The sequence below is a fragment of the Convolutriloba macropyga genome, chromosome 1 (genome assembly GCF_964194025.1).
Source record: "Convolutriloba macropyga chromosome 1, txConMacr16.3, whole genome shotgun sequence".
NCBI classification, from domain to species: domain Eukaryota; kingdom Metazoa; phylum Xenacoelomorpha; order Acoela; family Convolutidae; genus Convolutriloba; species Convolutriloba macropyga.
Window position 1 is genome coordinate 19,110,420 of NC_134468.1, and position 25,312 is coordinate 19,135,731.

At 34.8% G+C, this 25,312-nt stretch overlaps 4 protein-coding genes across 4 annotated transcripts in view; 2 read left to right on the plus strand and 2 right to left on the minus strand.

Moving 5' to 3' along the window:
* Positions 1 to 25,312, plus strand: part of LOC142336124 (proteasome subunit beta type-2-like) — a 344,687-nt gene that overhangs the window by 267,574 nt on the left and 51,801 nt on the right. The window lies entirely within an intron of this gene.
* Positions 1 to 25,312, minus strand: part of LOC142336115 (phospholipase A and acyltransferase 3-like) — a 302,707-nt gene that overhangs the window by 235,549 nt on the left and 41,846 nt on the right. The gene's annotated exons all lie outside the window — the stretch shown is intronic.
* Positions 1 to 25,312, minus strand: part of LOC142336080 (uncharacterized) — a 247,727-nt gene that overhangs the window by 180,569 nt on the left and 41,846 nt on the right. The gene's annotated exons all lie outside the window — the stretch shown is intronic.
* Positions 24,807 to 25,312, plus strand: part of LOC142346567 (membrane-associated progesterone receptor component 1-like) — a 14,450-nt gene continuing 13,944 nt past the window's right edge. The window contains exon 1 of the mRNA XM_075398874.1: positions 24,807 to 25,152. Coding sequence (XP_075254989.1) covers positions 24,858 to 25,152 — 295 coding nt within the window. The 5' untranslated portion in view covers positions 24,807 to 24,857. The remainder of the gene's footprint in view (positions 25,153 to 25,312) is intronic.

Consider the following 25,312-nt stretch of genomic DNA (forward strand, 5'->3'; position numbering starts at 1 on the left):
CCATAGTCTCAAAGAACTCAATTGATATGATTCAGAGGTGGCAACTCACATTTGGGCTCAAATCGAAAAAAAGGCCTGCTTGTTTTCTCTGAACTCAAAACTGCTATTATAACAAATTTTTATGACTTTGATCCTGGGAATGTCTTTGTTACTGTCAGGCCTACTGTAGCATGCAAAACGTTCAAAGGTTCACTTAACATGTTATGAACCAAATGTTAGCAGCTGGTATTGACATTAAAAACTTCAGACATGGAAATTCTTAAACCGTTGAGCAGCTATCAAGACAAAGAATAGAAATTAGGGAAGTCAATCGCTGGCCTTTGAGCTATTTAAAAGGGGTGCTATATATAAGCTTGCCATCTTGGGAAACATTTTTAGCGTCCACAATCATGTAGAGAATTTAATACGATCTAGTTTATTTTTTTGAACTCATTGGAATCTTTCAAGAAGCAGACAGATTCGGAATACGATTTCTTCTTTTACTTTTGAAATATTCATTGGCCTTTGATTTATTTATATTCAGTTTTTAAAATTTTCACTTGTAATAATTTCGAATTCCCATAGTCTCAAAGAACTCAATTGATATGATTCAGAGGTGGCAACTCACATTTGGGCTCAAATCGAAAAAAAGGCCTGCTTGCCTTCTCTGAACTCAAAACAGCTATTATAACAAACTTCTATGACTCTGATCCGGGGAATGTCTTTGTTACTGTCAGGCCTACTGTAGCATGCAAAACGTTCAAAGGTTCACTTAACATGTTATGAACCAACTGTTAGAAGCTGGTATTGACATTAAGAACTTCAGACATGGAATTTTTTAAACCTTTGAGCAGCTATCAAGACAAAGAATAGAAATTAGGGAAGTCAATCGCTGGCCTTTGAGCGATTTAATAGCGGGTGCTATCTGTAAGCTTGCCATCTTGGGGACATCTTTAGCGTCCACAATCATGTAGAGAGTTTAATACGATCTAGTTTTTTTTTTTGAACTCATTGGAATCTTTCAAGAAGCGCACCGATTCGGAATACAATTTCTTCTTTTACTTTTGAAACATTAATTGGCCTTTTATTTATTTATATTCAGTTTTTAAAATTTTCATTTGTAATAATTTTGAATTCCCATAGTCTCAAAGAACTCAATTGATATGATTCAGAGGTGGCAACTCACATTTGGGCTCAAATCGAAAAAAAGGCCTGCTTGTTTTCTCTGAACTCAAAACTGCTATTATAACAAATTTTTATGACTTTGATCCTGGGAATGTCTTTGTTACTGTCAGGCCTACTGTAGCATGCAAAACGTTCAAAGGTTTCACTTAACATGTTATGAACCAACTTTAGCAGCTGGTATTGACATTAAAAACTTCAGACATGGAAATTCTTAAACCGTTGAGCAGCTATCAAGACAAAGAATAGAGATTAGGGAAGTCAATCGCTGGCCTTTGAGCTATTTAAAAGGGGTGCTATATATAAGCTTGCCATCTTGGGGACATTTTTAGCGTCCACAATCATGTAGAGAATTTAATACGATCTAGTTTATTTTTTTGAACTCATTGGAATCTTTCAAGAAGCAGACAGATTCGGAATACGATTTCTTCTTTTACTTTTGAAATATTCATTGGCCTTTTATTTATTTATATTCAGTTTTTAAAATTTTCACTTGTAATAAATTCGAATTCCCATAGTCTCAAAGAACTCAATTGATATGATTCAGAGGTGGCAACTCACATTTGGGCTCAAATCGAAAAAAAGGCCTGCTTGCTTTCTCTGAACTCAAAACAGCTATTATAACAAACTTCTATGACTCTGATCCGGGGAATGTCTTTGTTACTGTCAGGCCTACAGTAGCATGCAAAACGTTCAAAGGTTCACTTAACATGTTATGAACCAACTGTTAGAAGCTGGTATTGACATTAAGAACTTCAGACATGGAATTTTTTAAACCTTTGAGCAGCTATCAAGACAAAGAATAGAAATTAGGGAAGTCAATCGCTGGCCTTTGAGCGATTTAATAGCGGGTGCTATCTGTAAGCTTGCCATCTTGGGGACATCTTTAGCGTCCACAATCATGTAGAGAGTTTAATAAGATCTAGTTTTTTTTTTGAACTCATTGGAATCTTTCAAGAAGCGCACCGATTCGGAATACAATTTCTTCTTTTACTTTTGAAACATTAATTGGCCTTTTATTTATTTATATTCAGTTTTTAAAATTTTCATTTGTAATAATTTCGAATTCCCATAGTCTCAAAGAACTCAATTGATATGATTCAGAGGTGGCAACTCACATTTGGGCTCAAATCGAAAAAAAGGCCTGCCTGTTTTCTCTGAACTCAAAACTGCTATTATAACAAATTTTTATGACTTTGATCCGGGGAATATCTTTGTTATTGTCAGGCCAACTGTAGCATGCAAAACGGTCAAAGGTTCACTGAACATGTTATGAACCAACTGTTAGAAGCTGGTATTGACATTAAGAACTTCAGACATGGAATTTTTTAAACCTTTGAGCAGCTATCAAGACAAAGAATAGAAATTAGGGAAGTCAATCGCTGGCCTTTGAGCGATTTAATAGCGGGTGCTATCTGTAAGCTTGCCATCTTGGGGACATCTTTAGCGTCCACAATCATGTAGAGAGTTTAATACGATCTAGTTTATTTTTTTCGAACTCATTGGAATCTTTCAAGAAGCGCACAGATTCGGAATACAATTTCTTCTTTTACTTTTGAAACATTAATTGGCCTTTTATTTATTTATATTCAGTTTTTAAAATTTTCATTTGTAATATTTTCGAATTCCCATAGTCTCAAAGAACTCAATTGATATGATTCAGAGGTGGCAACTCACATTTGGGCTCAAATCGAAAAAAAGGCCTGCTTGTTTTCTCTGAACTCAAAACTGCTATAATGACAAATTTCTATGACTCTGATCCGGGGAATGCCTTGTTACTGTCAGGCCTACTGTAGCATGCAAAACGTTCAAAGGTTCACTGAACATGTTATGAAACAACTGTTAGCAGCTGGTATTGACATTAAGAACTTCAGACATGGAATTTTTTAAACCTTTGAGCAGCTATCAAGACAAAGAATAGAAATTAGGGAAGTCAATCGTTGGCCTTTGAGCGATTTAATAGCGGGTGCTATCTGTAAGCTTGCCATCTTGGGGACATCTTTAGCGTCCACAATCATGTAGAGAGTTTAATACGATCTAGTTTATTTTTTTTGAACTCATTGGAATCTTTCAAGAAGCGCACAGATTCGGAATACAATTTCTTCTTTTACTTTTGAAACATTAATTGGCCTTTTATTTATTTATATTCAGTTTTTAAACTTTTCATTTGTAATAATTTCGAATTCTCATAGTCTCAAAGAACTCAATTGATATGATTCAGAGGTGGCAACTCACATTTGGGCTCAAATCGAAAAAAAGGCCTGCTTGTTTTCTCTGAACTCAAAACTGCTATAATGACAAATTTCTATGACTCTGATCCGGGGAATGCCTTGTTACTGTCAGGCCTACTGTAGCATGCAAAACGTTCAAAGGTTCACTGAACATGTTATGAACCAACTGTTAGAAGCTGGTATTGACATTAAGAACTTCAGACATGGAATTTTTTAAACCTTTGAGCAGCTATCAAGACAAAGAATAGAAATTAGGGAAGTCAATCGCTGGCCTTTGAGCGATTTAATAGCGGGTGCTATCTGTAAGCTTGCCATCTTGGGGACATCTTTAGCGTCCACAATCATGTAGAGAGTTTAATACGATCTAGTTTATTTTTTTTGAACTCAGTGGAATCTTTCAAGAAGCGCACAGATTCGGAATACAATTTCTTCTTTTACTTTTGAAACATTAATTGGCCTTTTATTTATTTATATTCAGTTTTTAAACTTTTCATTTGTAATAATTTCGAATTCCCATAGTCTCAAAGAACTCAATTGATATGATTCAGAGGTGGCAACTCACATTTGGGCTCAAATCGAAAAAAAGGCCTGCTTGTTTTCTCTGAACTCAAAACTGCTATTATAACAAATTTTTATGACCTTGATCCTGGGAATGTCTTTGTTACTGTCAGGCCTACTGTAGCATGCAAAACGTGCAAAGGTTTACTAAACATGTTATGAAACAACTGTTAGCAGCTGGTATTGACATTAAAAACTTAAGACATGGAATTTCTTAAACCGTTGAGCAGCTATCAAGACAAAGAATAGAAAATAGGGAAGTTAATCGCTGGCCTTTGAGCGATTTAAAAGCGGGTGCTATATGTAAGCTTGCCATCTTGGGGACATTTTTAGCGTCCACAATCATGTAGAGAGTTTAATACGATCTAGTTTAATTTTTTTGAACTCATTGGAATCTTTCAAGAAGCAGACAGATTCGGAATACGATTTCTTCTTTTACTTTTGAAATATTCATTGGCCTTTTATTTATTTATATTCAGTTTTTAAAAATTTCACTTGTAATAATTTTGAATTCCCATAGTCTCAAAGAACTCAATTGATATGATTCAGAGGTGGCAACTCACATTTGGGCTCAAATCGAAAGAAAAGCCTGCCTGTTTTCTCTGAACTCAAAACTGCTATTATAACAAATTTTTATGACTTTGATCCGGGGAATATCTTTGTTATTGTCAGGCCAACTGTAGCATGCAAAACGTTCAAAGGTTCACTGAACATGTTATGAACCAACTGTTAGAAGCTGGTATTGACAATAAGAACTTCAGACATGGAATTTTTAAAACCTTTGAGCAGCTATCAAGACAAAGAATAGAAATTAGGGAAGTCAATCGCTGGCCTTTGAGCGATTTAATAGCGGGTGCTATCTGTAAGCTTGCCATCTTGGGGACATCTTTAGCGTCCACAATCATGTAGAGAGTTTAATACGATCTAGTTTATTTTTTTTGAACTCATTGGAATCTTTCAAGAAGCGCACAGATTCGGAATACAATTTCTTCTTTTATTTTTGAAACATTAATTGGCCTTTTATTTTTTTATATTCAGTTTTTAAACTTTTCATTTGTAATAATTTCGAATTCCCATAGTCTCAAAGAACTCAATTGATATGATTCAGAGTTGGCAACTCACATTTGGGCTCAAATCGAAAAAAAGGCCTGCTTGTTTTCTCTGAACTCAAAACTGCTATTATAACAAATTTTTATGACTTTGATCCTGGGAATGTCTTTGTTACTGTCAGGCCTACTGTAGCATGCAAAACGTTCAAAGGTTCACTTAACATGTTATGAACCAACTGTTAGCAGCTGGTATTGACATTAAAAACTTCAGACATGGAAATTCTCAAACCGTTGAGCAGCTATCAGGACAAAGAATAGAAATTAGGGAAGTCAATCGCTGGCCTTTGAGCTACTTAAAAGGGGTGCTATATATAAGCTTGCCATCTTGGGGACATTTTTAGCGTCCACAATCATGTAGAGAATTTAATACAATCTAGTTTATTTTTTTGAACTCATTGGAATCTTTCAAGAAGCAGACAGATTCGGAATACGATTTCTTCTTTTACTTTTGAAATATTCATTGGCCTTTTATTTATTTATATTCAGTTTTTAAAATTTTCACTTGTAATAATTTCGAATTCCCATAGTCTCAAAGAACTCAATTGATATGATTCAGAGGTGGCAACTCACATTTGGGCTCAAATCGAAAAAAAGGCCTGCTTGCTTTCTCTGAACTCAAAACAGCTATTATAACAAACTTCTATGACTCTGATCCGGGGAATGTCTTTGTTACTGTCAGGCCTACTGTAGCATGCAAAACGTGCAAAGGTTTACTAAACATGTTATGAAACAACTGTTAGCAGCTGGTATTGACAATAAAAACTTCAGACATGGAATTTCTTAAACCGTTGAGCAGCTATCAAGACAAAGAATAGAAAATAGGGAAGTCAATCGCTGGCCTTTGAGCGATTTAAAAGCGGGTGCTATATGTAAGCTTGCCATCTTGTGGACATCTTTAGCGTCCACAATCATGTAGAGAGTTTAATACGATCTAGTTTAATTTTTTTAAACTCATTGGAATCTTTCAAGAAGCAGACAGATTCGGAATACGATTTCTTCTTTTACTATTGAAATATTCATTGGCCTTTTATTTATTTATATTCAGTTTTTAAAATTTTCATTTGTAATAATTTCGAATTCCCATAGTCTCAAAGAACTCAATTGATATGATTCAGAGGTGGCAACTCACATTTGGGCTCAAATCGAAAAAAGGCCTGCCTGTTTTCTCTGAACTCAAAACTGCTATTATAACAAATTTTTATGACTTTGATCCGGGGAATGTCTTTGTTACTGTCAGGCCTACTGTAGCATGCAAAACGTTCAAAGGTTCACTTAACATGTTATGAACCAACTGTTAGCAGCTGATATTGACATTAAAAACTTCAGACATGGAAATTCTTAAACCGTTGAGCAGCTATCAAGACAAAGAAAAGAAATTAGGGAAGTCAATCGCTGGCCTTTGAGCTATTTAAAAGGGGTGCTATATATAAGCTTGCCATCTTGGGGACATTTTTAGCGTCCACAATCATGTAGAGAATTTAATACGATCTAGTTTATTTTTTTGAACTCATTGGAATCTTTCAAGAAGCAGACAGATTCGGAATACGATTTCTTCTTTTACTATTGAAATATTCATTGGCCTTTTATTTATTTATATTCAGTTTTTAAAATTTTCATTTGTAATATTTTCGAATCCCCATAGTCTCAAAGAACTCAATTGATATGATTCAGAGGTGGCAACTCACATTTGGGCTCAAATCGAAAAAAAGGCCTGCCTGTTTTCTCTGAACTCAAAACTGCTATTATAAAAAATTTTTATGACTTTGATCCGGGGAATGTCTTTGTTACTGTCAGGCCAACTGTAGCATGCAAAACGTTCAAAGGATCACTGAACATGTTATGAACCACTGTTAGAAGCTGGTATTGACATTAAGAACTTCAGACATGGAATTTCTTAAACTTTTGAGCAGCTATCAAGACAAAGAATAGAAATTATGGAAGTCAATCGCTGGCCTTTGAGCAATTTAAAAGCGGGTGCTATCTGTAAGCTTGCCATCTTGGGGACATTTTTAGCGTCCACAATCATGTAGAGAGTTTAATACGATCTAGTTTATTTTTTTTGAACTCATTGGAATCTTTCAAGAAGCAGACAGATTCGGAATACGATTTCTTCTTTTACTTATGAAATATTAATTGGCCTTTTTTTTTTAATTTATATTCAGTTTTTAAAATTTTCAATTGTAATATTTTTGAATTCCCATAGTCTCAAAGAACTCAATTGATATGATTCAGAGGTGGCAACTCACATTTGGGCTCAAATCGAAAAAAAAGGCCCGCCTGTTTTCTCTGAACTCAAAACTGCTATTATAACAAATTTTTATGATTTTGATCCGGGGAATGTCTTTGTTACTGTCAGGCCAACTGTAGCATTCAAAACGTTCAACAGTTCACTGAACATGTTATGAACCAACTGTTAGCAGCTGGTATTGACATTAAGAACTTCAGACATGGAATTTCCTAAACCTTTGAGCAGCTATCAAGACAAAGAATAGAAATTAGGGAAATCAGTCGCTGGCCTGTGAGTGATTTAAAAGCGGGTGCTATATGTAAGCTTGCCATCTTGGGGACATTTTTAGCGTCCACAATCATGTAGAGAGTTTAATACGATCTAGTTTATTTTTTTTGAACTCATTGGAATCTTTCAAGAAGCAGACAGATTCGGAATACGATTTCTTCTTTTACATATGAAATATTAATTGGCCTTTTTTTTAATTTATATTCAGTTTTTAAAATTTTCAATTGTAATATTTTTGAATTCCCATAGTCTCAAAGAACTCCATTGATATGATTCAGAGGTGGCAACTCACATTTGGGCTCAAATCGAAAAAGAAGGCCCGCCTGTTTTCTCTGAACTCAAAACTGCTATTATAACAAATTTTTATGATTTTGATCCGGGGAATGTCTTTGTTACTGTCAGGCCAACTGTAGCATTCAAAACGTTCAACAGTTCACTGAACATGTTATGAACCAATTGTTAGCAGCTGGTATTGACATTAAGAACTTCAGACATGGAATTTCTTAAACCTTTGAGCAGCTATCAAGACAAAGAATAGAAATTAGGGAAATCAGTCGCTGGCCTTTGAGTGATTTAAAAGCGGGTGCTATATGTAAGTTTGCCATCTTGGGGACATTTTTAGCGTCCACAATCATGTAGAGAGTTTAATACGATCTAGTTTTTTTTGAACTCATTGGAATCTTTCAAGAAGCAGAGAGATTCGGAATACGATTTCTTCTTTTACTTCTGAAATATTAATCGGCCTTTTACTTATGTATATTCAGTTTTCAAAATTCTCTTTGTAATATTTTTGAATTCCCATAGTCTCAAAAACTCAATTGATATGATTCAGAGGTGGCAACTCACATTTGGGCTCAAATCGAAAAAAGGCCTGCCTGTTTTCTCTGAACTCAAAACTGCTATTATAACAAATTTTTATGACTTTGATCCGGGGAATGTCTTTGTTACTGCCAGGCCAACTGTATCATGCAAAACGTTCAAAGGTTCACTGAACATGTTACGAACCAACTGTTAGCAGCTGGTATTGACATTAAGAACTTCAGACATGGAATTTCTTAAACCTTTGAGCAGCTATCAAGACAAAGAATAGAAATTAGGGAAATCAGTCGCTGGCCTTTGAGTGATTTAAAAGCGGGTGCTATATGTAAGCTTGCCATCTTGGGGACATTTTTAGCGTCCACAATCATGTAGAGAGTTTAATACGATCTAGTTTATTTTTTTTTGAACTCATTGAAATCTTTCAAGAAGCAGACAGATTCGGAATACGATTTCTTCTTTTACTTTTGAAATATTAATTGTCCTTTTTATATATTTATATTCAGTTTTTAAAAATTTCATTTGTAATAGTTTCGATTTTCCATAGTCTCAAAGAACACAATTGATATGATTCAGAGGTGGCAACTCACATTTGCGCTCTAATCGAAAAAAGGCCTGCCTGTTTTCTCTGAACTCAAAACTGCTATTATAACAAATTTTTATTACTTTGATCCGGGAATGTCTTTGTTACTGTCAGGCCAACTGTAGCATGCAAAACGTTCAAATGTTCACTGAAAATGTTATGAAACAATTGTTAGCAGCTGGTATTGACATCAATAACTTCAAACATGGAATTTCTTAAACCTTTGAGCAGCTATCAAGACAAAGAATAGAAATTAGGGAAGTCAATCACTGCCTTTCAGCGATTTAAAAGCGGGTGCTTTAATTTCATGGACACTGGTTACAATATCTGACGTTTCCTGAGGAGCGACGTGAAATTAGTATTGCCTTTAAAAAATTTTGAAAAATGCGCAGATAAAAACAAATTTGAAGAAAAATTTAAGGGGAAACTATTATGTGAGCACCAGAATTGAAAGACACATTTTTAATTGATAAGCATTTTTAGCAACACAAGAAAACAAAACCCCAGTTTCTGTAAAACGCAATTGGAGAAATTGAATCAAGCCCTCAATTTATTAGAAAATTCTAATTGCTTCTTCGCCACACACAAGAAAATAAAACTCCAGAATCATTTAACATAATCATTGCTCGCTGTCAACAACGGAAATATTATTTATTAAATTGCGACCAGCGTCGTTTGACTAATAGTTCTGAATGCCAGAAAAAAACCGTCGTAAAATTGTTTCCAATGGCACTGTTAACATAATAGTTCTTCAGCTGAAATTCAGCCACTTAAAATGATCATTCACCCCATTAACGTGTGCGCGTCTCTTCAACTGTTGGCGCATTTACTTCTATCGTGCCATTTGTAAGCTTGCAGTCATGGGGAGTCTTTAAAACGCTTTGATCCAGTTTTTTTTTTAAAAGAAAATAATTTGAATCGCCATAGAGCGTTTCATTTGTTTGATGTCAAAATCGTTGAATCGAATGTGAATGTGTTCATACACTTTCGTAGAACGATGATGTGGTTGCTTCACTACCTTGATTCCACAACCTAATGGATATTCAAAAGAAATCAGCAAAGATATATGATAATCGACAATAATGATTTCAATAATGATCGACAACAATGATCGACAATAATGATCGACAATAATGATCGACAAAGGAATTCATAATATTATCTCTGTATATACATTCCGTTATGTTGACAGCTCTTATGACCACTTTTCTGCTTAAGATAAACAGCAAAACATGGGAAAAAACTGAAAAACTATGTATATAATAATGGATGCAGTAATGAATCACATGTTACTGTTGTAGCGAAATCTATTTAACCACTTTCTTGCCCAATAATTAAATCGGGTCCTCATTTTTTTAGTGTAACAGCGACACTGCCAAGACGAGAAGGCAGATTTGTCGATAATTTGTCCTTTTACCTCCGGAGTTTGTTCGTCTTTCAACCATCTATGGAAAACTAAACCTGTTGTAAGGTGAACTCATCAACACCTTTTATCTCTGTATACACATTCCGTTATGTCCACAGCTCTTCAAAATTCTGACAAAGTTCATGCCTGCTACGCGTATGAGAGTTTCTCAATTTTTAAAAAATTTTTGAAAAAACTTCTTGTTTTGGATATGGTTTCTTGGAAAAAGCATTACTTTCTCCAATTAACCGAAATTATTTGCTGGGCAAACCCTAGACAATTATAGCCAGAAAAAAAATGTGATCCCAAATAATGTACTCTATATCAAAAGAGAGCTTAAATTAGTGGATTGACATGGTTTACAGTTTTTCAATGGAGTTGCATACACTTGATTGTTCACGGCTTCAATTTGCTCACATACGGGTGCTCTATAAGTCTTCAAAATATATCCAGGTTGCTGCATACCTATCAAGATAATCTTTGGTTGTTAGATAAAAAAACACGCTCCATTTTTCCGGACCTTCTTCCAGCCGCACAAAAATAGCGTGAGAGAGGCATTTCTGGTCTGCGTTTCCACATCGATTCACTGTCCAACTAAAATGAATAGAAGAATGATAAAAGACGGCTATGTCAACCCTGAGTAGACAGTAGAGACTTATGAAAGCAAGTATTAAAATCCACACTGGCTACAATTGACTCGTTTTGGAGCATGGAGAACTCTTGAAGTTCAAATTGCGAATTTTTACGCTCCGCTAACGCTGTTAGAGCTAAATTTGGAGCTAACGCTGATGAAGGTCACAATATTCCTCAAAGAGAGGTATAACGGCTAAATAATAGCAATTAAAACGAAACGGGATTACTAACTAAACTCACGACAACAGACACTTGTTTTTTGTCTACAGAGCATTTTCTTGAACACTTTGGAGGCATAATTCTGGTGCCCCTACAATTTGCTGCAAACCTATCTCCCAAATTGCAGCCAGTGACAGCCAGCTTGATCTTGTCAACAATGTGAGTTCGTTTTTGGCCTGTTTCTTCCTCAAAACTAAGCACAAGAATGATAAAATTTGAAAAGGCACACTTTCCTGGCCTTTGGAACTTGCATTTTGGATCCTCAGGCGCATTGAGGGAAAACTTTTGACAAGACAGAAACATATTTCCTAATCAAAGGGACTACAAATTCGAACATATTTTCCTTCCAACTTTGTCACAACCACAAATTGCATACGAAATTGCGTACTTCTTAAATATTAATCGGCCTTTTACTTAATTATAATAAATTTTTAAAATTTTTATTTGTAGTATATTTAAATTCCCATAGTCTCAAAGAACTCAATTGATATGATTTAGAGGTAGCAAATAACAATTTGGCTCAGTTCGAACAAAAAGCCCTCCCTGTTTTCTCTAAACTCAAAATTGCTATTCTAACAAATACTTCTGACTTTGATACGGGGAATGCATTTATTACTGTCAGGCCAACTGTAGCATGCGAAACGTTCAAAGGTTCACTGAACATGTTATAAAACAATTGTTAGCAGCTGGTATTGACATCAAGAACTAACTTTTTTCGATTTTTTTGAAGATTCCTCAAAATTTAAGCTGCAAACATACTATCACAGAAATCCTCACTTTTTTACAAAGTGTTGATATTTATCAAATGAAAAAAAATCCGATTCAAAACAGTGAAATTGGCAGAATTGAGATTGCCATTGAATCTATTCTTCAAAACAATTTCCGATCAACTTGAAAAGCTGTCGCAGAAAATTCATTGCACTCTCTCCTGTATCAACACAAGTCAATCAAATCTATCACTGGTTCAATGAACAGGTTAAGAACCAATTGTTAGCAGCTGGTATTGACATTAAAGACTTCAAACATGGAACTTCTAAAACATTTGCGCAGCTATCAAGACGGAGATTAGAAATTAGGGTAGTCAATCGCTGGCCTTTGAGCAATTTAAAAGCGAGTGCTTTAGTTTAACGGACAGTGATTACAATATCTGAGGTTTCCTGAGGAGCAATTTGAAATTGTTATTGCCTTTAAAAGATTTTTAAAAATGCGCAGATAGAAATGCGCCTTTATGAAAAATGCGCAGATAAAAATTCGCCTTTAAAAAATGCGCAGATAAAAATGCGCATTTATGTCAGCTTCAAAATTGAAGGGCACATTATAAATTGATAAGCACCTTTTTAGCAGCGCAAGAAAAAAAAACCCAGTTTCTGAAAAGCGCAGTTGGAGATATTGAATCTAGCCCTCAGTTTTGATTGCTTCTTCGCCACACATAAGAAACTAAAACTCCAGAATCAATTAGCATACTCAATGCTTGCTGTCAAAAACAGAATTAATTTTTATTGATTTGCGGCCAGCGTCTTTTGACTAATAGTTCTGAATGCCGAAAAAACGTCGTAAAATTACTTCTATTGGCACTGTTATCATAATAGTTCTTCAGCCGAATTTCATCCGCTGAAAATGGCCATCCATCCCATTAATGTGTGTGCGTCTCTTCAACTCTCGGCACACTTACTTCTATCGTGCAATATATAAGCTTGCAGTCTTGGGGAGTCTTTAAAACGCTTTGATCCATTTTTTTAAAACTCATTGGAATCTTTCAAGAAGCAGACCGACGCAGAATACAATTTTTTCTTTGATTTCTGAAACATTAATAGTCCTAGTATTTAATTGTAATCAGGGTTTACAAATTTGCCTTACAGTATTTTTGAATTCCAATATTCTCAAGGAACTGATTTGATTTGATTGAGATATGATAACCATCCACAACGGGGCCAAAATGAAGAACCCTAATTGACTTCTCAGAACTCAAAACCGATATCTTAACAAATTTTTCTGACTTTGCTCCGTAGAAGGTCTATGATACCGTCAGGCCAAGTCTAGCATGCCAAAAATTTAACTTCTATACATTTTTTTTCAATTTTTTGATAAGAATTTTCAAAATTGTAGCAGTAAATAAGTCATGACAGAAATACTCCACATTTTAAAAAGTTAGAAATTATCGAATACAAAAGATGAGAACCCGATTCAAAACAGTGTCCGATCAACATGAATAGTTGTGGCTGTCTTAGAAAATTAAACTCTCACCTGTATCGACACAAGGCAGCAAACTCCGTCACTGTTTTACTGAACTTGTTCAAAACCAATTGCTAGCAGCTGGTATTGACATTAAAGACTTCAAACATGGAATTTCTAAAACATTTGCGCAGCTATCAAGACGATGATTAGAAATTAGGGTAGTCAATCGATGGCCTTTGAGTGATTTAAAAGCGAGTGCTTTAGATTAATGGACGGTGATTACAATATCTGAGGTTTCCTGAGGAGCAATTTGAAATTATTATTGCCTTTAAAAGATTTTTAAAAAGTGCGCAGATAAAAGCAAAACTGAAGACAGCTTTGAGGAGAAACCTTTATGTCAGCTTCAAAATTGAAGGACACATTATAAATTGATAAGCATTTTTAGCAGCACAAGAAAAAAATACCCCCAGTTTCTGAAAAGAGCAGTTGGAAAAATTGAATCAAGCCCTCTGTTTTGATTGCTTCTTCGCCACACACAAGAAACTAAAACTCCAGAATCAATTAGCATACTCAATGCTTGCTGTCAAAAACGGAATTAATTTTTATTGATTTGCGGCAAGCGTCTTTTGACTAATAGTTCTGAACGCCAAAAAACGTCGTAAAATACTTCTATTGGCACTGTTATCATTATAGTTCTTCAGCCGAATTTCATCCGCTGAAAATGGCCATCCATCTCATTAATGTGTGTGCGTCTCTTCATTTCTCGGCACATTTACTTCTATCGTGCAATATGTAAGCTTGCAGTCTTGAGGAGTCTTTAAAACGCTTTGATCTAATTTTTTTTAAAACTCATTGAAATCTCTCAAGAAGCAGACAGTCGCGGAATACAATTTTTTCTTTGATTTCTGAAATATTAATAGTCCTTTTACCTAATTATAATCAGGGTTTACAAATTTCCCTTACAGTATTTTTGAATTCCAATATTCTCAAGGAACTGATTTGATTTGATTGAGATAAGTTAACCATCCACAACGGGGCCAAAATGAAGAATCCTAATTGACTTCTCAGAACTCAAAACTGATATCTTAACAAATTTTTCTGACTTTGCTCCGGAGAAGCTCTATATTACTGTCAGGGTAACTCTATCATGCAAACCATTTACCTTCTATACATTTTTTTTTCAATTTTTTGATAAGAATCTTCAAAATTTTAGCAGTAAATAAGTCTTGACAGAAATACTCTACATATTAAAAAGTTGAAAATTATCGAATAGAAAAGATGAGAACCCGATTCAAAACAGTGTCCAATCAACGTGAATAGTTGTGGCTGCCTTAGAAAATTACACTCTCACCTGTATCAACATAATGTAATCAACTCTATCACTGGTTCAAGGAACAGGTTAAGAACTAATTGTTAGCAGCTGTTATTGACATTAAAGACTTCAAACATGGAATTTCTAAAACATTTGCGCAGCTATCAAGACGAAGATTAGAAATTAGGGTAGTCAATCGATGGCCTTTGAGCGATTTAAAAGCAAGTGCCTCAGGTTAATGGACGGTGATTACAATATCTGAGGTTTCTTGAGGAGTAATTTGAAATTATTATTGCGTTTAAAAGATTTTTTAAAAATGCGCAGATAAAAGCAAAACTGAAGACAACTTTGAGGAGAAACCTTCATCTCAGCTTCAAAATTGAAGGGCACATTATAAATTGATCAGCACTTTTTTAGCAGCACAAGAAAAAAATGCCCCCAGTTTCTGAAAAGCGCAGTTGGAGATATTGAATCAAGCCCTCAGTTTTGATTGCTTCTTCGCCACACATAAGAAACTAAAACTCCAGAATCAATTAGCATACTCAATGCTTGCTGTCAAAAACAGAATTAATTTTTATTGATTTGCGGCCAGCGTCTTTTGACTAATAGTTCTGAATGCCATAGAAACGTCGTAAAAATACTTCTATTGGCACTGTTATCATAATAGATCTTCAGCCAAATTTCGGCCAATGAAAATGGCCATCCATCCCATTAATAATGGTGCGTCTCTTCAACTCTTGGCAAGTTTACTTCTATCGTGCCATATGTAAGCTTGCAGTCTTGGGGAGTCCTTAAAACGTTTTGATCAATTTTTTTAAAACTCATTGGAATCTTTCAAGAAGCAGACAGACGCAGAATACATTTTTTTCTTTGATTACAGAAATATTAATAGTCCTTTTACTTAATTATAATCAGGGTTTACAAATTTGCCTTACAGTATTTTTGAATTCCAATATTCTCAAGGAACTGATTTGATTTGATTGAGATATGATAACCATCCACAACGGGGCCAAAATGAAGAACCCTAATTGACTTCTCAGAACTCAAAACCGATATCTTAACAAATTTTTCTGACTTTGCTCCGTAGAAGGTCTATGTTACCGTCAGGCCAACTCTAGCATGCCAAAAATTTAACTTCTATACATTTCTTTTCATTTTTTTGATAAGAATCTTCAAAATTGTAGCAGTAAATAAGTCATGACAGAAATACTCTACATTTTAAAAAGTTAGAAAATATCGAATACAAAAGATGAGAACCCGATTCAAAACAGTGTCCGATCAACATGAATAGTTGTGGCTGTCTTAGAAAAATAAAGTCTCACCTGTATCGACACAAGGCAGTAAACTCTATCACTGTTTCACTGAACTTGTTCAAAACCAACTTGTTGCTAGCAGCTGGTCTTGACATTAAAACATCACATTTGGAATTTCTAAAACCATTGGGCAGCTATCAAGACAAAGAATAGAGAAGAGGGAAATCACTCGGTGGCTTGTGGGCAATTTAAAAGTGGGCGCTTTAATTTCATATAGTCTTGTTACAACATCTGAGGTTTCCTGAGGAGCAAATTGAATTCAGTTTTGCTTTTAATAGTTTTAAGTCAAATTTGAAAATTCTGCGAGTCAAAGTTGAAATTTGCCAAATTCAATTTGTATTTTGAAAAAAATCGGTGTTATTGATATTGCACTTGTTCAGAAGAATATCAGCAAACAACCATATTTGACTTGGGAACATTGATTTTGTGTACAGTGGTTACAATATCTGAGGCCTTTTGTGGAGCTATTTGAATTCAGTTTTGTTTGTGAAAGATTAAAATTGATGCGCAGGTAAAAACAGAAACTAAAGACAACCTTGAGCAGAAAACTTTTGTTAGCATCAAAAATTGAAGCACATATGATTAAACAATAAACCTTATTTAGCAACACAAGAAAACAATACCCCCAATTTCCCAATAAGGCATTTGTATATTTTGATTCGAATTCTTAGTTTAGTGGAAATTTTTAATTGTTTCTTCGCCACAGATGGAAAACTAAAAGTCCAGAATCATTTAGAATTTTCCTTGCTCGCTGTCAACAACGGATTTATTATTTATTTAATTGCGGCCTGCGATTACTCAATATTAGTTTTGAATGCCACAAAGGAAACCGTTGTAATATTTTTTCCGATGCCACTGTTACCAAAATAGTTTTTAGAGAAAAAGTTATTGAAATTGATATTCAACAATTGAAATCAACTGACAGACTTGCTCCCGCTATCCCAACAGCTTAGATGTTAACAAACTGTGAAATTCATTTGTTGACTCAATTGTCGAACTTTCTCTTGAGATTACTAATTGAATATTAGATAATATAAATTCGCTTAGAAGTACCATCTGAATCAATCGGTTATAAAATTATATCAAGCAATTGGCAATCTGATGCCAAAAACTTAACCTGATGGCTGTGCACCAACACTTGAAAAGGAAGCTGATTAAATAGAAGTTGTTGATTCAAAGTAGTTGTTTGCATGACTATCACAGCATGCAAATGAGCTGTGCATTGGTTTGAGTAACATTTCAAATTGTACAATTTTTATTTCTCCAGATACTACAGAAACAAAATTTGGAAGCACTTTTACCAGGAAACGATTTTGCTGCAAGTCAAAATTGACATTTTCAAAGTCAAATTGTATTCTGAAAAGAATCAGTGTTATTGATATTGCACTTGTTCGGAAGAATATCAGCAAACAAGCATATTTGACTTGGAAACTTTGATTTGTGTACAGTGGTTACAATATCTCGGGCCTTTTGTGGAGCAATTTGAATTCTCTTCTGTCCGTACAAGATTAAAATTGATGCGCAGAAAAAAACAGAAACTGAAGACAACTTTGATGTGAAAAGTTTGTGTTACCTTCAATACTGAATGAAACATGATTAAACGATATACATTATTTACGAACAAAAAAGGAAGAGCCCAATTTCCGAATAGAACGATTGAAGATATTGAATTGAACTCTTTGATTAATAGCAATCTCTAATCGTTTCTTCCCCTCAGATAGAAAACTAAATCTCCAGAATCTTTAGCATATTCATTGCTTTCTATCAACAACGGAATTAAAATTTAATTAATTGCGGCCAGTGCTTTTTGACCATTAGTCATGAATGCCAAAAAGAAAACCGTTGTCAGATTATTTCCGATGCCACTGTTACCAAAATGGTTCTCAGAGAAAAAGCTTTTGAAATTGATAACCAACGAATTAATTCAACTGACAGGCTTTCTCTTGCTATCCCATCAGATTAGATGTTAACCAACTGTGAAATTCATTCGTTGACTCATCCCTCGACCTTTTTCAAGAGAGTACTAAATGAATATTAGACAATGTAAATTCGCTTAGAAGTAACATCTAAACCAATATCAACAATTTCAAAATTATAACAAGCAATTACTATTCTGAAGCCAGAATTTGACTCTGATAGCTGCGCACTAAAACTTGAAAAAGAAGCTGATTGAGGAGAAGTTGTTGAGTCAACGTGGTAGATTTCATGACTATCAGAACATGCAAAAGATCTGTGATTTGGTTCAAGTAACAATTCAGATTGCACAATTGATTTTTCTCTAGATACTACAGAAACAAATTTTGGAAGCACTTTTATCTGGAAACGATTTTCCTGCAAGTCGAAATTGACATTTTCAAAGTCAAATTGTATTCTGCAAAGAATCAGTGTTATTGATATTGCACTTGTTCAGAAGAATATCAGCAAACAATCATATTTGACTTTGGAACACTGATTTTGTGTACAATGGTTACAATATCTGAGGTCTCCTGAAGAGCAATTTTAATTCAATTTTGTCTGTGAAAGATTAAAATTGATGCGCAGATAAAGACAGAAACTGAAGACAAATTTGAGGGGAAAACTTTGTGTTAGCTTCAATACTGAATGAAAATTGATTAAACGATATACATTATTTACCAAAAAAAGAAAAGAAAAACCCAGTTTTCAAATAGCGCAGTCGGAGATATTGAATCAAACGCTTAGTTTAATAGCAATCTCTAATTGTTTCTTTGGCTCAGATAGGAAACTAAACCTCCACAATCATTTAGCATACTCACTGCTTGCTGTCAACAAAAGAATTTATATTTGTTTAATTACAGCCTGCTGCGCTTTTTGGCCAATAGTTTTGAATGCCACAACAAACTTGTAAAAATATTTCCGATGGCACTGTTACCAAAATAGTTCTTAGAGAAAAAAGTTTATTTCAAAATTTATATCCAACAAATGAAATCAACTGACACAATTGCTCTTGTTATCCCAGCAGCTTAATTGCCGAACCAACTGTGAAATTCATTCGTTGACTCTTACTGTGAACTTTTTTCATGAGAGCACGAATTTACTAAATGAATATTAGATAATATAAATTTGCTTAGAAGTATCATCTGAATCAATATCACCGATTTCAAAATTATATCAAGCTTTTTTTAATCTGATGCCAAGAATTGATTCTGATAGCTGCACCAAAACTTGAAAAGGAAGTTGATTAAATAGAAGTCGTTGAATCAATTTGGTAAATTACATGACTATCGCAGCATGCAAATGGTCTAAACATTGGTTCAAGTAACATTTCAGATTGCACAGACAAAATTCCTCCCAAATTATAGAAGCAACTTTGGGAGCACAAATCACAATGCAATCTGAATGGAATAAATATAATTGATAATGCACTTGTTCAGAAGGATATCAGCAAACATGTGTTTATGATTTCAGTGAATTTGGAAAGCCACAGCGAGCTTTTTATATCTTTTCAATTTAAGAGAAAAGACTAACTTAGAGCCATATATCCACTTAGAGCAAAATTTGGCATTTCCCCAGTTTATTGAGCATCTGCATTACTGCAGGTCATGCTTGCAAGCCATAGAGAAAGATTTACAGTACAGTACTGAAAAAAAATTCAACATTCGGTAGAATGGACGAAATTTGATTTGAGAACAAAGAACGTTCTTCTCACTTTTTTCTTCGGTAATGTCATGTTTTTTTTCCTTTGAGATTGGAGCTACCAAATAAACCAAGGCTGTAAGAAACCTCGCGTTCTCAGTAATGCAAAAAGTATTGAGAAGTTTCCTGAAAATAATAGAAATTTAACATTCTTCACATTTGCTACCATACCTAACGAGAGACCCTAAAAGAATGAAAGAGAGAGAGAGAGAGAGAGAGAGAGAGAGAGAGAGAGAGAGAGAGAGAGAGAGAGAGAGAGAGTTGAGATTGAAAGCCAAATTGTCTAATTCTAAACTTGAAATCAAACGTTTATGCTATTAATGGCATCGTCAGGTTGTCAAATTTGTTCTATGATCGTTTGCAACCAAAAAGAAACATTGTCAACAATCACTAAAAAGTTTAAAATTTTTTTTAGCAATTTGACTAATTCCAGGTGTTCTTGGAATCGGTCGATTTGTTTATCTTGAGTGTTTGGAACTTTCAAAAATCTTTGATTTTCAATTTTAGGAACATGTAGCTTACTTTCGCTTTTGAAAATTTGGAGGAATGTTTTACAACATCAGCGTGGTTTTTCGCTTAAGTATTGTTTGTTATATTATTTTTGAACAAATTAACACGTCAGACAAATAATTGAGTGTCAGCTCCTAAGCCCTGTATTTGTCCTGCGTGTTCATTTTTGATTTTCGATGCCATCTGTGCAAGGCCTCTACGGTGTTCAAGTTTTCAGTTTCACTGCAATGTTGAATGATGCGCCAATAAAAAGCTTTTAACGAAACAAAGAAATTGCTAACGAGCTGCTTGACCGACATAGGCGGATTCGCGTCTAGCACAAGACATGAAGTAAACCCCGCAATATTCCAGTTTTTCTTAGTCAAACCTCAACTCAAGCGAATGCAAGCATTCTGCATTACTGCAAGCCTTGGCTGCGAGCCAGAGAAAGATTCACAGTACAGTAACAAAAAACTTAACTTTCGATAGAATGAACGACGAAATATTTGTTTTGAGTAAAGAAGACGTTCTTCTCGCTCTTTTGCTTTGGTAATAGTTATAATTTGTCCTTATGATTAAAGCTAACAAGTAAACCAAAGCTCGATGAATCGTCACGTTCTCAGTGATGCCATCTCAAAAAAGATTAGGACGTTACCTGAAAAAAATAAGCAATAAATCTACTTCACATTTGCTACCATACCATACGAGAGATTCTAAAGATGAGAGAGAGAGAGAAAGAGAGAACGAGAAAAAGAAAAAGTTTGATTTTAAAAGAAGTTAGAAGCCAATTAGTCCGTTTCTAAGCTTACAAATAAACGTTTCCGTTATATATAGCATTGTCGGGCTATCAATTTTACCCTATGATTGCTTTCAACCAAAATCAAAAACATTCAACAATATTTATAAAGAATAAAGCTTTTTAGAAAGTTGATCAATTCCAAAACTTCTTTGAAATGGTCAATATGTTTAACACATTTTTTTTTTTGAAATTGGAAGATCTTTGATCTTCAGCTTTCAAAACAATTTGCTAAACACCACTTCTGAGATTTTGAAGTACCGTTTTACAGCATTAGCGTAATTTTTCGCTTTTTTATATTGTTCGTTTAACTATTTTTGTACGAGCCAATTCAATATATTAGACTAATACTTGAGTGTCAGCTCCTGCCCCCGGTATTTGGTACGCGTGGTTATTTTTCGTTTTTGTTGCTTCAAGTGCTATGCATTTAAGGTGATCAGTTTTCAGGTGTTGCTGCAATGGTCAATCGTAGGCCAAATAAAATTTTTTGTTGAACCACAGCAGTCGCTAACGTGCTGCCCAGGTTTCTGATGTTTGTCATCCTCGTGGTAACATGACGATAAATTTGACCTACATAGGTGGATTCGCTTCCATTACAAGACATGACTAAATACACGTGATACTTCAGTTTTTTTAAATTCGACCCAAGCGAATGCTTGCAAAATTTAATTTTCCTAGCTGTGAAATAAACTTTAATCGAGATACCTTTTGAAAATTTCGTTTCAACTGAACGCTTGATTTACTTCTGTATTATATTTAAAAGGTTAGGATTTCTTCTCGTCCTTTTTTCCAATGGTATACTTTTTTTCTTGGTATTTGAAGCTTTCTGTTTTCATTCAACGAACGTTTCGAAAGTTTCGTCTACAATTTTCACAGCTCCAAATTCAGAGTACTGATTTTCCAACCATGTATCCTAGTTTTTTTCAAGTGCGCCGTCAAAATATTTCCAATTACTCGTTCATCGAAAGCTCATACACAGTGCATTGCTGTAATTTGTTATTATGTTGCAATGGGTCGCAACTACGAAAATGTAGAAGTGTTGAGGTATCAGTAGGCTTACTGAACCATTTGCATGAAATTTATTTTCCTTGCTAATCCATATTTTCTTGTCAAAAAAAACCGTTTACCGTTTGCATCTACACTTTATAATACGATTTGAATTCTTTAATGCCAAGCATTAAAACTTTTCAAGCTATTCTTCAATTTTTGATTTTGTGGTACAATATCATGAACATATCAGGCAAAAGCGTTTCGCTCTAACTTGAGTTCTGTTTTGGTTAATTTGTCGCAGTAACTACAGCACTATTTCGAAATTTTCCTTGCTTTTTTTTCTGGCTCTTTGCTTGAAACCAATATGTGAATTGTTCACATTCAACTTCTTTGCTGTTCCAAACTGATTTTTTTGAACAATTGGGGCAATTCTTACTGCGATTTTTCTTTAAGCTTAGCTCAGGAACACAACTCTCTTCTTTTAGTTGATCTTCAAATCATTCAAATCTCTGCCAATATGACCGCCAAGTATGCGCCAATTGTAATGCCGTCCAATTGTCAGTACCATTTTGTGTTACATTTGAAATGGACTTTCGTCCAAGCCAATTTTAGCAGAAGATTTATTGTTGATCTTTCTATATCTGGAGTGTGGTCTCTTGAGTAAAGGTACCTTAGAGCTATTTCTATTCCTTCCGACACAAACGCTTTCGTGTATGAACTTTTTACGTCTAACAAGAATCTCTGTTCGGTGTCACCAAATATAATTAGTTCAATTTTTCAAGTGCATCACGTGCGGATGTTTCAATGTTTTCTCGCAGACAAGCTTATCCACATGCGGCAGAAATGAATCTTATTGAACTTGTCCCTGAATGGATGTTTTGGGCCATAAGAGAGCACTTCCATGACATAAACAGGCAAATCGGAACACTCACGAAGCGGTTTATCTTTCCTCTGTAAAATTTTTTCCACCTTCGAAAGTATTTCCAATTTATGTTCTGCCATAAGGGATTGATATTTCGTGCTTAAATTGAAAAAAATTGGTAATGGTTTTATGCGACAGATGCTTTTTCAAATTAAAGTGAAGAATAATAATAATTTATCCGGGTAAACCTGTGACATTGACTCAAGGAGCATGACTGGCAAATTGTTGAGAAATATTAAGAAGCAGGAACGACATAAGACCAATCATTGATGAAGAACATTTATGAAATTTAATGCTGGACATGTAGCCTCCAAAATTTTTTGGCTGAATTATGTCGCATGAGTGTTGGAACTGCGATGACAAAGCAACTTTAGACAAGGTTTTGCATTTGTAGCTATTTATGTAGAGAAGAAGAAATTGTCAATTAAAACTTAAATTGATTTAAAAACGAACGTTTTCGAACATTGCGTTCATCGTCAGGTTTAAAAATTAAATTAAATCATTTACAAAGTATACAGACTTGTCTTTGACTCTAATTCTAAGAAATGAGTTAAAATAGCATCGAATTTTTGAAGCTATTTACAGTTAAAATCACATTTACAACATTTTACACTTATTAACTTAAAATTACCCTTTTTATTCCGGAGTTTTTGAAAATCCCGGGTATATTGCTTTCTATTCCTGAAAAGGGGTTTTTGCTTTCATTTATTGTAGCTATTTGCTTTAATTTATTGTAGCTATTTATGTTTGTACTGCGTTTAAGGTTGCAGTGGCATTGTTAGTAGGTCAGTCTTTATTATGTTGGTTACCTCTTTACTTACTCTTTACCACGACTTTGGAGCCCAGTGATCACTTTTTAAATCTTTACTGAACCACTATGTAGATTATAATACCCTATTGCATCCCTTTTGATTTATTGTTAATTTTTTTCTTAATTAGATGTCTTACTCGTTTAATTCCATTTTCATGTGCCCGAGCCATTAGATGACCGGCCCTATTCTTGACTGGAGTGTAACTACTATTGACAATCCAATCATTATCTGACTGGAACAAACGGAAATTATCCAATGTTAGATGTGTAATTGGTAAGGTACTCTTGGTCTGTAAGGTGTCCGTTGTCAATGCTTTGAATACTTCTTGTTTGCGAAGTTTTGCCTAGTTTTTATGTTTGACCTAAAACGTGAGTGTCAACTCTCGTCACCGAGGCTCGTTTGTGTTCCATTTTATCTTTTCAGTTTGTCAAGTAGACTCATTTGATTTTTACGAATGGTGCATGCTGTTGAAATTGGAGTAGGTCTTGATCTAACCATTTCACGGCATCAATACAAGTTTTTATCAAACCGAGTTCGATCCGGTCGAAGCTCAGCTGTCACTCAGCTGCACCGACAACAGAACTTATTTCGCAGATCTAATGACATGCCGCAGTCTGAATACCCTGGTATAGGAAAAATGCCATGATGGGGGGCTATAGGTTTATCTGGTCACTATGTTGCAGGGGGGGGGGGGGGCTATAATGGGAAAGACCCAAATCTTTGCTCTCCAAGGAGCTGATTTTGAAGAGTTTTTAAGACTCTCAAATGACGCCAAATTGATGCTTCGAATTAGAATTTTGGAGCATAGAGGCCGTTAGTGTTTTAAGCTTCAAAATTTAGCCATTGCTGGGATGGCTGCTTTTAAATAATAGCGTTTTAATCATTTGTTAAACAGGCACTAATTCGTTTGCTGCATTTGTTTGCTTAAACGAAGCTTTTGTAGTTTGGATTTCTTGCATCCAGCCAGTGAAACTGCTTGCTGAATTTACTATTAAGCTCATTTGTCCTGTTTAGTTTGTAGTATCCCAATAGGATAAAATTGTTTCTTTTTCCATTTTCTTATCATAACCAGTCAGCTTTTATTTTGAACAATCGCTGTTTTGGATGAATACAATTGTGGCTTGAATTTTCAGATCTGTTCTGGTGATGTAATTTGTTTGTTCAATGGATGAAAGCACTCTCATGTCGATCGTTAATAGCCCTGTCAATCTTCTCGGTGTTACCCTTTGTCTTGCCCTCTTGGGTGCGTCAATTTATGTCTTAAGAGGGTGGATGAGATCTAGTCAAAATGACGAGCAAGAAGATCAAAAGCGTAAGAGGTTGCCTAAAATGAAGAAGAGGGATTTCTATGTGAAAGAACTCATTCCTTACAATGGCCAAGAAGATGAGAGAATCCTGATTGCAGTCAATTCTAAAGTCTTTGACGTCAGCAACCGGGGAAGAGATTTTTACGGACCAGGTAAATGAGAATTAATTTTTAATTGATCTTGAACGAAGTTCATAGCAATTATTGTAAACGTGTGTGTCTTTTTACGACTCGAAGAGGAGTATTGAGATTCTACAGGTTTTTACGACTCGAAGAGGAGTATTGAGATTCTACCGGTTTTTACGACTCGAAG